Source organism: Apiospora marii (genome assembly GCF_038362585.1).
Source record: "Apiospora marii strain CBS 49790 chromosome Unknown utg000004l_segment0_segment1, whole genome shotgun sequence".
Classification (NCBI taxonomy): Eukaryota; Fungi; Ascomycota; class Sordariomycetes; order Amphisphaeriales; family Apiosporaceae; genus Apiospora; species Apiospora marii.
The window spans coordinates 1661843-1676907 of NW_027117376.1; the positions used below are offsets into that span (position 1 = coordinate 1661843).

The following is a 15065-nucleotide window of genomic DNA, read 5'->3' on the forward strand; positions in this document are numbered from 1 at the left end:
CCCAAATTGATGGCAGCCTCCACATATCTGTCCCAGTTCCAACTACGGGGAGACAGACAGGTACTGGTCTATGTGGCAGCAGTGATCAATTTCGACCACAAATGCTAAGTATATAGATACATAGTGCTTAAGAGGCAATACCAGCGTTGGTGATGCGTCAACCACATATTGATTGCACTCTGACTGCTTACTGAAGTCAATGCGACCTGAGGTGACATATGGAATTCTTGATGGCATCCAAGAGGATGCATGAACTCAGTATCATTATGTTTGTCGTCATGGCGGTTTAGATGGCGTTGCGGATGGAACTGCCGTTGGTTATAACGCGTCGGTGGTAGCAGCAATTATGCCAATGACGGTAACGGTCGTGATACAAGGCCATTGGATGAGAATGCAGAGATGGAACTTGTAGTCAAGTTACCTATGGGGGAAAAAAAAAGAAAAACAAAAAAAAAAAAGATACCTCACTTCAACATAGGTGCCTCAGAAATCCTTGGTGTACCACGATATGTAGGTGTGTGGCCAGTAGTATATACCTACTTACATATCTCAGTCAGCCCTGCAACTCACCAACCACTTGTCCCAACATCGCTTGATACGAATGCCGCCCATCTGCCCTATTCATCAATAGAGCATTCAAGCTGTTGCCCTTTTTCTGACGGTTTTAAATCATTAGAAGGCTATCAACTTGTTCCGAAGAAAGTTTTGATGCCCGCCATCACGTAGAGATTTCTCTCACCCCTGGCTGTTTGACCGGGGTGTAGACCAATCATTATGTACCGACGAAGTCGCCGACAACCATCCAAATCTAGTGATTAAAGGAGTCGGGGAGGTCGCACTGAATGATGAGCCTTTTTTTCTGGTATCCCAAGTTTGTGGAGAGCAACGGATTGCGAAACCTCAATTAAGCATGATCAGGTTCCGATAATTTGCAGATGCAATGCAGTGTCACTCATTTCTCTTCCACCCTTTTAGTTGCCGCGCAACCAAGTCGGAACCGTCTGCAGCATGGACGCGTTTCCCCCTTTCTATCTGACCAGAGCCATAAGGTAGAGTCGTATTTCGTTTTCTTAACACAGATTCGATCAGCGCAGTAAGCCGTGCGTATCACGGGCAGCATCTCATCCCAGGGGAGGATATCGGAACCCGAAGAATGCCAGAGCTCGCAGATAAAGTGTGCGGTTCATACTGCTTTCGCGAACCGTGTCCCTGAGCCGGTCCCATGGGGTGGCAGTCCTCAAGTCCAACAATGGAGAGGGAAAGATGAAGAGCGTCATGAATTTGAAGTCGGGTTCCTTTCCCAGCAAGCACTGGAATGCAGCAACGCCTCCTTGCGGTCGAGATCAATGCATGCTATAGCATACATTATGTTTGAGCATGCTATTGTATAGCCCTATTTTTTCCGCCCGAAACGGCACGGCATTTTCGCGTTGGGATCGTGTAACAAACATGACGGCGGATAGGGGCAGCTCTTCGCGTTTTCTGGTCACACGTCCACGTTTCGCCGGCGTCTCCATCATCGACCACAGCAACACAACCATAAATATCGTTCTTACTGCTACAGCCCGTATGTATCACGTCTTCTTCTCCTCTGACGGCGGGGAGCCGGCTCCCAAACGACGGCAAGGCATACCGCCTCAGTCCCTCACGGCCTGGGAGGCAGTGCAGGACGCCTATGCCCACGCCGTCTCCGACGTGTTCCCCGACACACCCACAGCCCCTACGCTTGCGCCGCTCGTGAATCTGCCGGCCCAGCGGTACTTGACGTACCGGGACGGAGGCAGCCGACGCGGTGGTTTCAGGATGTGTCGAGACCTCAAGTAAGTACCTCTCTAACCGGCGCCCATGTGCGACGCGATACTTAAGGCAGCGGCAGCTCGAACCGCCGACGACTACGAGCCGCCCTCCTCCAAGCCGCCGGAAACGAAAGCGTTATAACATGCGAGCTTTGCTCGCAGAAACGAGGCCTTTGGTCCGAGTGCGTCGGGTGGAATGGCCAAGCGCCCTGCGCCTGCTGTTTCTACCGGGGCCAGGAGAAGAAATGCTTCCGTGAGTACCCGCCCTTTCCACGTTCGCGAGAATCACATCGCTGACGGTTCGGCGCAGCTTGCGTCGTGGACGAGTCAACTTTCGGGGCACCAGTCGGGGCCGTGGACATGGCGAAACAGACCTACGGCCCCTCCTTGGTCCAAGAACCATCCCCGGCCGAGGCAGCTTTCGGCGCAGCTTGCGCCGTGGGCGAGGCGACACAGAACGACGGCCCCTCCTTAGGCCACTGGGAACCATACCTGGCCAAGGCTCTAGACAGTATGATCGAGACATACCGCACGAAGATGACGAAGGAGCAGCGCGCCGGGGTGATGTCTACCTTGAGGAGCATACTGCAGGAAATTGACTCGATCGACAGGGATGAACATGATGCATCATGTATCGAGGTGGTTCCGCTTTGAAGTAGCGTTGAGGCCGACAGGTCCCCGCGGGCGTGTTGGAGTGGCTTCGCCCACAACGATGTTACATTTAGTGCCATTCGTTAGGTACTCGCAGAACGTCTTTCGTTAAATTTTCATTCAATTGTACACCTCGGGCGAATTGCCCTTCCCTCGGCTTTTTTATGACGGTCTCAGCAAAAATACCGAGGTGGTCGGTGACAGATTTGGTAATGACTTCAGCCAATGATCATGTATGTATTAAGTAGGATTGGCAATGGATGGATAGAGCTCAGCTCCCGTGTGATCCCGGCTTCGCTGTGGACCATCATGTATGTACTCGTGGATTAATCAACCCTATACTGTTGGACACACAATTCTTCTTCTCAAATGCCGTATTTGCATGCGTTTCGAATTCCCGCGCTCCATCATCGCTCATAGCGTGTTGGGCCATGAGGCGGTTATGTATCCCCTTGATGGTGACAGCGCTGCTATTGGCATAATACTTCCTGCGGACGATCAACAGGCCGGTTTAGTCAAGCGGGTTATCCCATTCAATGGAATAAACATTATGCCAGTAGAGTAGCACCAGGTTCGTATGGGTGGTGCCTTGCCGCATACCATGATCGGTCTTTTACGCCCGCCGGCTGTGCATGCAGTGCCTGCTGTGCTTGTAGGTTGATTGGATGGTGGAAGATGTTGCCTCCTGCTGCTGGCACTGCCACCCAGCCTCACCTTTTATTTCTTCATTCTTCCCAGATGACTTTGAAGCCTAATTACATCACAAAGTAACTACGAATATCTATCGCCAAAAAGTACATTCCCTTCCGCTCATCTTCTCGATGGAAGCTTTGGCGATTCTGTCACTTACGGGCAACGTGGTCCAATTCGTCCAGTTCACGTATGGCTTGATTCACAGTACGCGCCGAATCTATGCTTCAGCCAGTGGTGCTTCAGATCGGGCGGAACACCTTGACTATATTCACAATCAGTTAAAGACCCAATACACCAATATCAGCGAGGATGGGCGCTTCGAAGAGGTTGACCCATTATCCCCTTTGGTGGATATGGCAAGGCGGAGTAAAGAAGTCGGCCAGCAACTCCTTGACATGATTGATGAGTTGAAACTGAAGAACGTCAAGCCCGGCAAGTGGTGGAGGAGCTTAGGGAAGGCACTGCGCGAAGCTCGTGAACTGGACGAAGTAAAGGAGTTGAAGATAAGGATAGATGATCTGCAGGGAGCCATGGTGCTATATCTCTGTACAACTTCGAGGTGAGGTCAACCGCACCTAAGCGCAAAACTCATACCAACTTTGATTCAGGGAAACTATAGAGAAACTCGCTCGAGACACAACGCTTCTAAAAAAGGAGAACCTGATAATTCACAAGGAGAGAAGCGAGCAACTGGTGAAACTCTCCGATGATGTGCAAGCCGTACGGTTATCCATTCAGGAGCTGAAATTGCAAGCTCTGAACGGAACAACAATAACGGAAGAAAGCAACATCACGCTGATGACCTCAACAATCCAGAATCTCTCTCTTGCAGCTCGAGACCTCCAGAAGGAAAATGCTGTGCTTCGAAGTTTAAACTATAGCGCGAGAACTACCCGACGCGAAACAATCCCAAAGGCTCACGAGGAAACGTTTCAATGGATATTTGATCGGCAAAGTGCAAATGAGACAAGAACAGGCTTCGTGGAATGGCTGAAACATGGTAACAAGCCTTTTTGGATAACTGGCAGACCAGGGTCGGGAAAGTCGACTCTTATGAGATTCATCTCTGGCCACAGCAATACTTTGGGGTTCCTGGAGAAGGTCGCGGCTCCTTGCAAGACTTTTATAGTCGACCACTACTTTTGGAGCGCAGGGACTGTGATGCAAAGATCTCAAGAAGGACTGTATCGCTCCATTCTCATGCAGATTCTTGCCAACATCCCTGAGATGGCCCATGAACTCCCTGGTGTGGAAGAGAAGAGTCCCTCGGAGTTGGAAACAGGAAGATGGGATTTGGATCAGCTCCACGCAGCCCTAGACGCTTTAGCAACCAGCGACAAGATCTCCACCATATTTGGGATTTTTATCGATGGGATTGACGAATATGACGGGGACCACGTGGACATTTGCCAGGCACTGCTACGCTTGTCCAAGTCCAGAAAGATCAAGCTTTGCATCTCAAGCCGCCCCTGGAACGTGTTCCAAGACCATTTCGGGCAAGACAAGGCTGCAATGTTGGCTGTCCACGATCTAACCCTGAAAGACATCCGGGTCTATGCCACCGCGCGCCTCAAAGAGCACTATCGATGGAAAGCGTTGACCGCCAGGAGCCACGAGGCGGAGGTTCTCATTTCAGAAATCAGCAAGAAAGCCCACGGGGTTTTCCTCTGGGTTTTCTTGGTGACAAAGCTTCTTCGAGAGGGCCTAACAAATGACGACAGTATAATCGATCTCCGCAAGAGGCTCAGAATGATTCCTGCCGACTTGGAGTCTTTCTTTCAACATATACTGGATAGTGTAGAGCCATTTTACCACGATAAGATGGCAGGAACTCTCGTAATGGCACTCACAGCGGCGAAACCCCTCGATGCAGAGCTGTACGCCTTCGGCGAGGGTGAGTTTGACGACGCAGAGTATGCCACCAAGCAATGTGTGAAGGTCATAGATCCTCACGAGAGAGAATCGCAGATCCAAACGTTTTCTCGGAGACTTAACGGCCGATGCAAGGGCTTACTGGAGGTTGGTCAAGACAAAAACGTTAATTTCCTACATCGAACAGTGCGGGACTTTCTTCGCACGAAACAAATGGACAGCTTTCTTCGCAACAAGAATCGGACCCGTCTCGAACCCCATCTGTCGATATTTAAGGCATACCTATCATGTATGAAACAGACCATGTTCACCGACAATGTAGACAAGAAAGCGCCCGGAATATTCCGAGGAGATTTCATGTCAAAACTTCAAGCGGCTTTTTTGTATTTGGGAGACGAAGATACACAAATGGATCAGATTGAGTCTCTACTTGACGAAACGGAGTCGGCAACGATTGCAATCTTCGCTGCAGGTCAAGCTAGGCTGCTGCCGACTTTGGAGCCTTGGTCCCCAATTTGGTCCCCAAGACTTCTGTTTCGTGAGTTTATACTCATTCACGGCCCGGTCCATTGCCTCTCGCGCAAGCTTGCGTCATCACCAAAGTACTTCATAGACTTGGACAGTCCGCCTCTAATGTTTCTTCTTCGTTATAATGTCGACTCCCCATCTTATGGTTGTGAAGGGCCGTCACCATCAAAGAAAGTGGCTGCTGTGAAGATACTCCTGGAGTCTGGTGCGGACCCAAATCAGGTCTTCTTCGACAGAGACATTAAGACGATGGCCACGCCCTGGACAGGGTACATTTCACGCATAGTCGATAGCGTGATCAAAAGGAAACCGACCAACGTTGATGGATCTTTAGAGGCGCTAATACCATTGCTGATGGCTTTTGGTGCGTCCCCCAATGCCATGACCCAAGCACCCCATGCCGTGACGTTGGGTCATAAATCTGTCCTCATACCGGCGTGGCTGAACCTTTTCTTCGCTGTATTCACACTCGAACATGGCCAACAAAGCGTGGAACATATGTATCTCGAGGCCTTGACCCGTACAATGGAGAAAGGTGCTGACTTCAGGTCGATGACCCTCCCCACGCCCCACCTTGGAAGCTCGGCCTTCTCGACCATTACACCGTGGAAAAAGCTAATTGACCTGATACGCGAAGACATTCTTCAGCAACCTAGCCTGCAATCCCAAGCTCTGGTGAAGCTCATACAACTTTCTGATCCGGACATCCTTCCTTGGGATGATTTGATGCCCGTGATACGGGAGAGACATAGCAAGAAGAGTGTCCGGATGATTGAGGAGGCTTTAGCGAAAAGGACTTCTATGCAGCACAGTTTGAGTCAGCCAGGGATGAACAAACGTGGCCGCAACCCTGAAGAGCCCGACATGGAAACGCGGGAAATGAAAAGGAGTAAGAGGGGATAAAAACGTTCTGCAATCTGATGGATATTTCGGACCACCTCGTGTTGTGTACGGCTGATGAAATGACGAGCCTACAATTGAATGTCTTCCTGTTTTGTCTTTTTCTTTTTGTTCCCCTTTTTTGCTCATTGCTTTTTCAATCTTACACCCTTTCCTGATTCCATGGCCCTATAGATTTAATAGTCGTAATACAACCACATGCATTTGCTGTGGCGAATCTAGGTGGCTCAGGTCAACCTCCTCGATTGATTGTCTAACGTCAGGGCTGGGACTGTTGGATTCGTGGGAATGACATCCTTCGCTCGTTCCCTCAATCGGATGTGTAGTACTGCGGCTGGGTGTAGTAGTGATGTCGGCGTGAGGGTCGTTGTGGGTGGTGCCCCCCCTTTTTACCCGATTTTCGTATCCCAACCGTGGTCTCTCGGGTTTGTTTGCACTCAGGGATTGATGTGCGTTTTAGGCAACGTTCGGTAGACTACGTCCTCTCAACCATGGGGTGGCGCTTGTTCGGTAGGTCCGGACGAGGGACCTGTGGCTCTTCTATCCTGATGAACATGGTAAGCATTCATACAAAAAATAGGCACGCTGTCGTTACTGGGTTTACTGAAAGCCACTCGGAAACGGTGGAGTGATGATAAAGTAAAGGGGGCCCAACACAGTTGCCTCGTGCATAGCAATGGCCTAGAGGAGATCGAACTTCCGACTGTTTGACTATTTTGACTCGTAATCCATATTGTTTATTTCTAAGAGTAATCCAAATCACTCGGGACGAGATATGAGGCATTTGTAAACCACCGTTCTCATTCGGGTATCATGTGTCTAATGTCTAGGCTTGCTATCAACACTTCTATACCGGCTTCACCATGAAAATCTGCAGCACTGTTAGTTTGGGACGGAAACAATAGAGTAACTGTGGGTAGTTCTGCTCTTACCTGGGCCAATGCTGCCGCATCCAACGCCCTATTCTTGGATGCGATGTTCCGCGAGCGCACAAAGTGACGGGTTGACAGAACCTGGGGCGTGGAAGTACCCGATTCGACGGGAGTCGCGGTAGGCGTTGAGGCCACCGTCACGGACGCGACGGCAGCCTCCTCACTCGAAGCATCAGAGGCTTCCCGTTGTTTCCGCTTCTTCTCCTTCTTTTGCTTCTTCTTGGAGTCGCTAGCTTCTTCAGACACGCTGTCGGCCTCGTCAGCTGCCTCGTTCTTCCGCTTCTTGCTCTTCTTGCTCTTGCTCTTCTCCTCGTCCTCTGCCTCTTCCGTCTTTGATTTCTTGGCGGCCTTCTTCTTCTCCTTTCTCGCCTTGCGCTCTTCCTCTGTCTCGTCCCTCTTGGATTTCTTGGACTTCTTCTCTTTCTTTACTTCCGGCTCTTCTGCGCCTTCGGAATCTTCGGCCTTCCGCTTCTTGGACTTCTTCTCCTTCGATTTGGATGTCTCGTCGTCCCCTTGCGCTGGTACCAGTCTCAGGGATAATTCGTCCTTGGACTCTTCCTTCACGGGGTCCTCCTTTACGGCCACAGGCTCTTCCTTCTTCAGCAGGTCGGTCATCTGGTCGCCCACGAGCAGACCGCCCTTGACAAAGCGCATCAGGCCGTACTTGCGCTCCACGTACGTGCTGGTCTTGAGCTCGGAGCGGAGGGTCTGTTCCTTCTTGATGGTGTCGTCGGATTTGCCATTGAGGCGGCCCAGGAGGTCCTTGAAGACGTCGAGACCGGTGCACTCGTCACTCTGCTTCTGGCGGACTTTGGCGCCGAGTCCCAGGGTGTCGTCCTTCAGGGTGATTCTGATGGGGGCGGCGCTGGCGGCGCTGTGCAGGTCGGCGTGGGCAGCGTCTTGGGCACCCAAGAATTGACCTGGTTCCCAACCCTGAGATCGAAGGATCTTCTGGCCGAAGGTCGTCTCATCTCGGCTCCATTTCGTGTTGTTGGGGTCGAAAGCCAACTTGCGTTTCCTGTGCGGGCAATGTCAGCCTCTTCGGTCTTCTATCTCGCCATATAACCAGCATCATCTTACGTCTTTTGCCCGGCGAGACCCATTGCAATCGATCAGTAGCAGCCGACTGCTTTCGTCTCTCGAGTCCTGGAAAGCGGTAGCGATGGCTTTTGGTGGGGCTGCTTTTTGCCGTTGGACTTTTGGAAATTTTTGGGAATCTAATCCAGCCGGGACCGATAAGATTTTTATCGAATAGCGGCAAAGCGCGCTTGTCGGCTTAGCGGCCCCGCCCGTACCCTAGCATCCCTGCGCAGACCCCCCCCCATGCAGCATGCACCTTGTTAGTCGCCTCAGCCAATCACAGACAACTATTTCATGCCTGTGATAGCTTCAACTGAAGTCAGGTTTCAAATGTTGCTTTTAGAGATGTAGGTATAAGATGCCTTGTTTTACGAATGCAAACATGAAACTACACAGTATAGACAGTCTTGTACTTCTTAGAATGAATGATATCTCAGGTACATTCATTTGCGAGTGTACACTGATTTACGTAGCAGTGGCACATTCATTAATGCTTGGCATGGGAGACACATATATGGATGTTTATGTTGTGCCGCAATCACCTCGTGACAACTACTCCTTTCAAATATTGCCTTACTTAGGTACATGTACCTACATGTTCAGAGGATTGGGGTCCCATCCGGGCAAGTTGGAATTTGAAAATGCAAAGCGATCTATCAATGAGAGATTACTTGGAAATCATAGATGGAAGGCACGACTTGTGGAGCAGCACCCAAATGGCATATAGCTCTTTCCTTGTAGGGTTGGAAAACACCCCTCGTTAAATGTCTTTTGCAAGAAAATTTGTTTAGATTTGACCGGCATGAATGACCCATATGCAAAATCTGGCAAACATATCATTCCCAAGTCTTGGCTGCTGGTGTTCGTCAGTAGAGCACAACCTTTATTCCAGCAAGCGACATCGTCTCAAACTGACAGATACTGCGAGCCACCACGAACACATTTCTCAGTACCGCCTAGAACATCATCCACGCTGGCTCTAATTCACTAATTTTTCCTCGTTCCTCGAGACAGCAACAACCAACTCCTCACCATGCCCCCACGAAAGAGCGCCCCGAGAGAGTCCCTTTCTGATGCAGACGCGGAAGAGACCGCATTCGACATCGACAGCCTGGCGCCCCCAGCAATGAACGACGCGGCGATGGAGGTCATGCAGCACATCGTAAGTCCACATTTTTGGGGGAGGGGGGACGGTACAAGACCGCTCATGCGCCACCACCACCACCCCTTTCGCTGTTCTTCTTCCTTCTTCCTCTTATTATATTGGCGATGACTAATGACAACTATTGCCGTGCAACAGGCAGGGATGAGATCTGACTTTGCAGACATCCAGAAGCGAAAGCAGCAAGAGCATGCCGAGAAGCTGGTCGAGGTGGAGAAGCGCTACGCCAAGCGCGCCGAGGAGGACAAGTACAAACAGTACGTATCACTCTTGAACTCTCCCAATATTCCACAACCATCCGTTGCCAATGGCTAACCATCCACATTACGACAGGGAGACTCATGTCCGCGAGCTGCTGGAGCGACTCGACCAAGCCCTCCAGAAGAAGATGGCCTGCGAGGAGGCCATGATGCAAGTGGTCAACTCCGTGCAGCACGACACGGAAGTCTTCCAGGTCGCCATCAGCTCGATCTACGAGGAGCGAATTCAGCAGTGCGAGGAAGGGGTCGCGATGGCCGACCAAGTCCAAGAAGACGGCATCCCGCTCATACCAGGAGAGAGACGACAGCGCGCGCGAATTGAGAAGCTGATGGAGTAGATATGCTGTGCACTGTACTGGATTCGCTAGGCCCGAAGGCAAGGGCTGTCGGAGGATATTCAAAGATGCGTATGAATGTCGAACTGAAATGAATCAGAAAAGCATCGTAGCTACAGAATCAGATGAAGATATTATAAGTTAATTAATTCGCTATACTACAAGTATTGATATGTCATGACTCTGAGAGGAATTTGACGTATCGCTAGGAGCTGAGCAAGCTATGTCTAATCCTAGGCCCCGGATGAGCCTTGCTGCCTCTGGACACCTACCGATAATCCCAACTCTAAAGGGTTACCTCCGTCTCTCTCTATATATGTACACTTCAAGTGAGATTGGGCCAGTGTGTTCCAATCGATGTATACAATGAATAAATAACGCAGCGCTATACATGACTAATGCATGGCAATGCAGGCCACACCCTCACGGGGTGCGAACCTCATCATCTTCCCCCCTCAGGCGGAAGCCGTTCGCCTGCCGCTCCTGACTGATGATGTTCTAAACCATCATCACACAGCCTGGCTATACCCACCGAGCCGTTTCTTCCCGTACTTGAACCACTTCCGCGCCTCGTCCGCCCAGAACACGGTGCTGCAGAGCACGACCAGCCGCATCAGGTCCCAGAAGCCGAGGGCCTCGGTCTGGAAGACCTCCTGGAGCCAGGGGAAGTAGATGACGAGCAGCTGGCCCGCGATGCTGAGCGCGACGGCCCAGTTGAAGAGGGTGTTGGAGAACAGGCCGACGTCGCCCCGGAGCAGCGACTTGCTCTCGGACCGGCAGCTGAGCGCGTTGAACATGTCGAAGAGCACGAAGCAGGTAAAGGTCATGGTGGTGTCGCGGCGCGTCACCTCGCCGTCCGACAGCATCTCGCGCGTGTAGATGATCATGGTGCCCACCATGATGATGGCCGCCTGGGTCATGACGCGGACGAGCAGGTTCCTGGTCAGGACCGGCTCGCTTCGGGAGCGAGGGGGTCGGGACATGACGTCCTTATCGACCTTCTCAACACCGAGCGACTGAGCCGGTGGGCCGTCCATAATAATATCTATCATCGAGTTAGCATCGAGGAGTTGCATCCGAAAAGTTACATGGGTCGACTTACTGATCCAGAGAATTTGCATGGCATTCAGGGGTGACCTGAATCCTAGGCAAGTACAAAGGAAGACGAGCGACAGGCCGGCAACAGAGGTACTGAGCTGGAATGTGATGAAGTTTTGGATGTTGCTGAAGATACCCTTACCCTGCTCAATAGCGTGCAGGATAGTTGAGAAATCATCGTCCGTTAGAATCATATCCGAGGCTTCCTTGGCGACATCTGTGCCGTGCATACCCATCGAGATGCCGATATCTGCCTTCTTCAGCGCAGGCGCGTCATTGACACCGTCACCCGTCATGGCAACAATGTCGCCACGCGATTGCAGTGCTTGGATGATCTTGAGCTTATGTTCAGGGTTGGTTCGGGCGAAGATGGTGGTCGTCTGCATGGCCGATGCCAGCTCATGCTCGGACATGGCGTCAACCTCGTCTCCTTGGAGTACCGACTTGACAACTGATTGGCCTGAGGAGGCATCTCTTTCAGTAGCAATGTGCATCCCTAGTTGTCTTCCAATGGCCAGGGCGGTGGTGCTAGAATCTCCGGTGATCATGATAACTTTGACACCACCACGCATCAATCTGCGGATCGACCTCGAGACACCAGGCCTGGGAGGGTCACTCATGCCCACAAGACCGGCGAATGTAAGACCCTTGAAGAGCTCCTCACTGTTGGGAATAGCAGGACTCTCGCTCCTTTCATGGCTTGCAGGCGTATTGCTTCGTGAATTCGCACTGAAGGACTTTGCTCTGTGTGACTTAGACGAGATCGGACCACTGGCAAAGGCCAAAACACGCAAACCCTTCTCGGCCATGCGCTCCACAGCCTCGGTTGCTTCGCGACGACGGGAAGCGTCCAAGACGAATTCACGCCCGTCAGCCGCCATGTATGAATCACACGCTTCGAGGATTCTGTCGATGGAACCCTTCATGTACGCATACTCCTTATCGTGATGCGCATTTTCTGCACCAATGACAACACCCATCCACTTGCGTTCCGAACTGAATGGTGTCTCGGCAGTGCGCGGACCTGTAGACTCCCTGGCATCGTGCTCCTTAAACTTGTCTAGAAGGTCAAGCATCGCGACATCAGTAGGTTGACCCACCCACCGCGAATGGGTCGGATCCTTGTGCTGGCTGTCGGCAAATGCCGTCTTGGGGCCCCCATGATGAGATAGACGTGCATTGTTGGCGATATTTCCGATTCGAAGTATTTTGAGTGCCGCCGCATCCGGGTTTTTCTCAGATAACTCATCATCAGATTCTACGTCAATCGCTTCTTTCTTTCCGAAGTACCACATTCTGGCGCTCGTCATGTGATTCATCGTCAAAGTGCCCGTCTTATCCGAACAGACAACGTTGACTGATCCAAGAGTCTCGACACTGGGCATCTTTCGCACAATCGCGTTGTATTTGGCCATTCTGTGGACACCGAGGGCAAGAGTGACGGTCACAATAATCGGCAATCCTTCTGGGATGGCAGCAACAGCAAGAGAGACCGAGATCGTGAAGATATCGAGTATCCCCTTTCCTTGCAGCCAACCGACAATAGAGATCAAGCCGATAATAACGAACGAGATCTTGCTAAGTTGGGAGCCTAGTTCGTCCATGGACAGCTGAAGCGGCGATCTTGGGCTTTCGGTGCCTGACACGCTCGCGGCAATAGTACCAAAGTGGGTATCGCCTCCAGTTGCAAAGACGATACCTTGCCCGTGTCCAGATTTGACCAGCGTTCCCATATGCGCGATGTTGTGCTCGCCTTCCTTGGCAGGCTCTGCCCTGGATGCTTCGTTGTGGAACGAGGGTGACAGAGCCGCAGGGCTGGGTAGTCGCTGGTTGCCGAAGTCGCCGAATTGTGGTGATTGCATGTTCTTGAGCCGTGACTGCGCCGTGACCTTTACAGGCTCATTCTCGCCCGTAAGATTCGATTCGTCGATTGTCAGGTCCGAGGCATGGGTGACTCGTATATCGGCAGGGATGCGATCGCCAGTGGTGAATAAGACCAAATCTCCAGGTACCAGTGTTGCAGCCATGACCTTTGTCGAAGCAGCTTCGGAAACCTCCTCCATAGGGGTTGATGCGCCAAGATCACCGTCTTCCTGGGGAGCATCTTCACTATCAACCGCGGGCCAAACAGAGGCTTTGCCATTAGACCCAGATTTGGCGATGTGCGATCTTACCAGGTGGGCGTGATTTGGAACGAGGTGGTTCAGAGCTTCGATAGACTTTTCAGAGCGGTATTCTTGGACAAACCCGACGGTGACGACAATGGTGACCGCCACAGTGATACTGACAGCATCGTCCGTATTTCCTACGACCACCGACGCCAGAGCGGATACCAGAAGCAATATGATGAGCGGCTCTTGAAATTGTTTGATGAATCGCAGCCATAGCGGCTCGGGGTCCTCCTGAGGAATTTCGTTCGGTCCAAAGTCACGTAATCTGGATAGAGCTTCGACAGGGGTTAAGCCATGGGTGAGGGACGTTCGTAATCGGGATGCAGTCTCGCTCGCGGTCATGGAAGAAAACTGGTCGGCCATTGTCTGCAAACACAATTTGTTAACGTGAAGCCCCTGGAGAAGGAAGTAAGACAGTGTAACCACTTACCCTCGACTGAGCGGATGTCGTTCTTTCATGCCTTGGTCTTCTTGTCAGGGACCTTCCGGCATGGTCATCTTCGTTATCATCATGGCCTCGATCGCCGCCGGTAATGCTGGGAACCGAGACGGGCAGAAGCGGGATGCCGCCTTCATCGGTCTTATTCCATGGCCAGGGAGGCATAGTGGCCGGTGTTGAAAGACCGCGATCTTGTCGCAGCACAATGCTTCATGGGGCGAAAGACGTAGGAGCCGACGTAGATTGATGGCGATCAGAGAGCCAAGCTGATTAGTTGCGATGCAGCTCCACCGACCGAGGATGTAGAAGCCAAGTAAGTCAAAGCAGGGGATTTGAAAGGAAGGAAATAATGTGTCTTCGTTAATTCACATCATAATGGCTACGTCAATAGTGAAGTATTTTGTGGTCTCTCGAGACAAGACAGATAGACAGACGGACGCCGATCGATTAACCTAAGCGTTGGTTGGTACCGGCCCAAATGGGGATGACTTTTTGTGAAGCGTGGACGTGTTACCTCCGTTATGCGGGAAGTCTCAGAGCTGCCCTCTTTACGTTTCCCTGGGACTTGGTTAAGGTCCCGGGGTTTTCTAACGCCACCTGGGTACGTCTCAATTTGGCTCCTTGGCTTGGGAGATTGACGCTAAAAATGTCCCATTCTGACCCCCCCTAGCCCTTGCACCTAGGAACACCAATGAGGCTGAAAGGAGAACCTTGCAAAGTGCCATTCGCCGATGCAAAAGTCCCAGGCGTTACCTATCGAGACCAAACCACCGGAATCTAGAACACTTGACGAGGCGCGTTTCGATACTACTACCTACTACAAGTTCGAGGGCAAACCCACGATATGCTACCCAAATATGCACACAGCGTAGTAGCAATGCCATATGTATGTCGGTTCATAACACCTACCACACGATGTTTACAGACGTAAAACATAGGCGCATATATCCTGTCTGCATGTAATCTCGACTGCCACGTAAATATCTGGAGACGTGCATTGGAGTAATATGTTTTGCAGTAAATTCGATGTTATATTTCAGCTGTATGCCCACACAACAGGAGACCTAAGTCTTGGCCGGGCACGCTACTAGCATATAACAGCTGTGAATCAGGCTCGTTGGTCAGCCGAGAACGATATGTGCCTGCAT

At 51.4% G+C, this 15065-nt stretch overlaps 5 protein-coding genes across 5 annotated transcripts; 3 read left to right on the plus strand and 2 right to left on the minus strand.

Moving 5' to 3' along the window:
* Positions 1-1449: 1449 nt before the first annotated feature.
* On the plus strand, positions 1450-2450 carry PG985_007468 (uncharacterized protein; the record flags this gene model as incomplete). Its single annotated transcript, XM_066827236.1, has 3 exons — positions 1450-1820; positions 1877-2049; positions 2107-2450. The coding sequence occupies 3 exons, from the start codon at positions 1450-1452 to the stop codon at positions 2448-2450; spliced, it is 888 nt and encodes a 295-aa protein (XP_066684911.1).
* Positions 2451-3268: 818 nt separating this feature from the next.
* PG985_007469 (uncharacterized protein) lies at positions 3269-6443 on the plus strand (the record flags this gene model as incomplete). Its single annotated transcript, XM_066827237.1, has 2 exons — positions 3269-3699; positions 3749-6443. 2 exons carry the CDS (start codon positions 3269-3271, stop codon positions 6441-6443), a joined length of 3126 nt encoding a protein of 1041 aa, XP_066684912.1.
* An 844-nt stretch (positions 6444-7287) lies between these two features.
* On the minus strand, positions 7288-8475 carry PG985_007470 (uncharacterized protein; the record flags this gene model as incomplete). The annotated part of the gene is made up of 3 exons (XM_066827238.1): positions 7288-7311; positions 7373-8390; positions 8453-8475. 3 exons carry the CDS (start codon positions 8473-8475, stop codon positions 7288-7290), a joined length of 1065 nt encoding a protein of 354 aa, XP_066684913.1.
* Positions 8476-9485: 1010 nt separating this feature from the next.
* Positions 9486-10212, plus strand: PG985_007471 (uncharacterized protein; the record flags this gene model as incomplete). The annotated part of the gene is made up of 3 exons (XM_066827239.1): positions 9486-9614; positions 9753-9871; positions 9948-10212. The coding sequence occupies 3 exons, from the start codon at positions 9486-9488 to the stop codon at positions 10210-10212; spliced, it is 513 nt and encodes a 170-aa protein (XP_066684914.1).
* A 506-nt stretch (positions 10213-10718) lies between these two features.
* On the minus strand, positions 10719-14082 carry PG985_007472 (uncharacterized protein; the record flags this gene model as incomplete). Its single annotated transcript, XM_066827240.1, has 3 exons — positions 10719-11254; positions 11312-13844; positions 13909-14082. The coding sequence occupies 3 exons, from the start codon at positions 14080-14082 to the stop codon at positions 10719-10721; spliced, it is 3243 nt and encodes a 1080-aa protein (XP_066684915.1).
* Between the last annotated feature and the right edge of the window lie 983 nt (positions 14083-15065).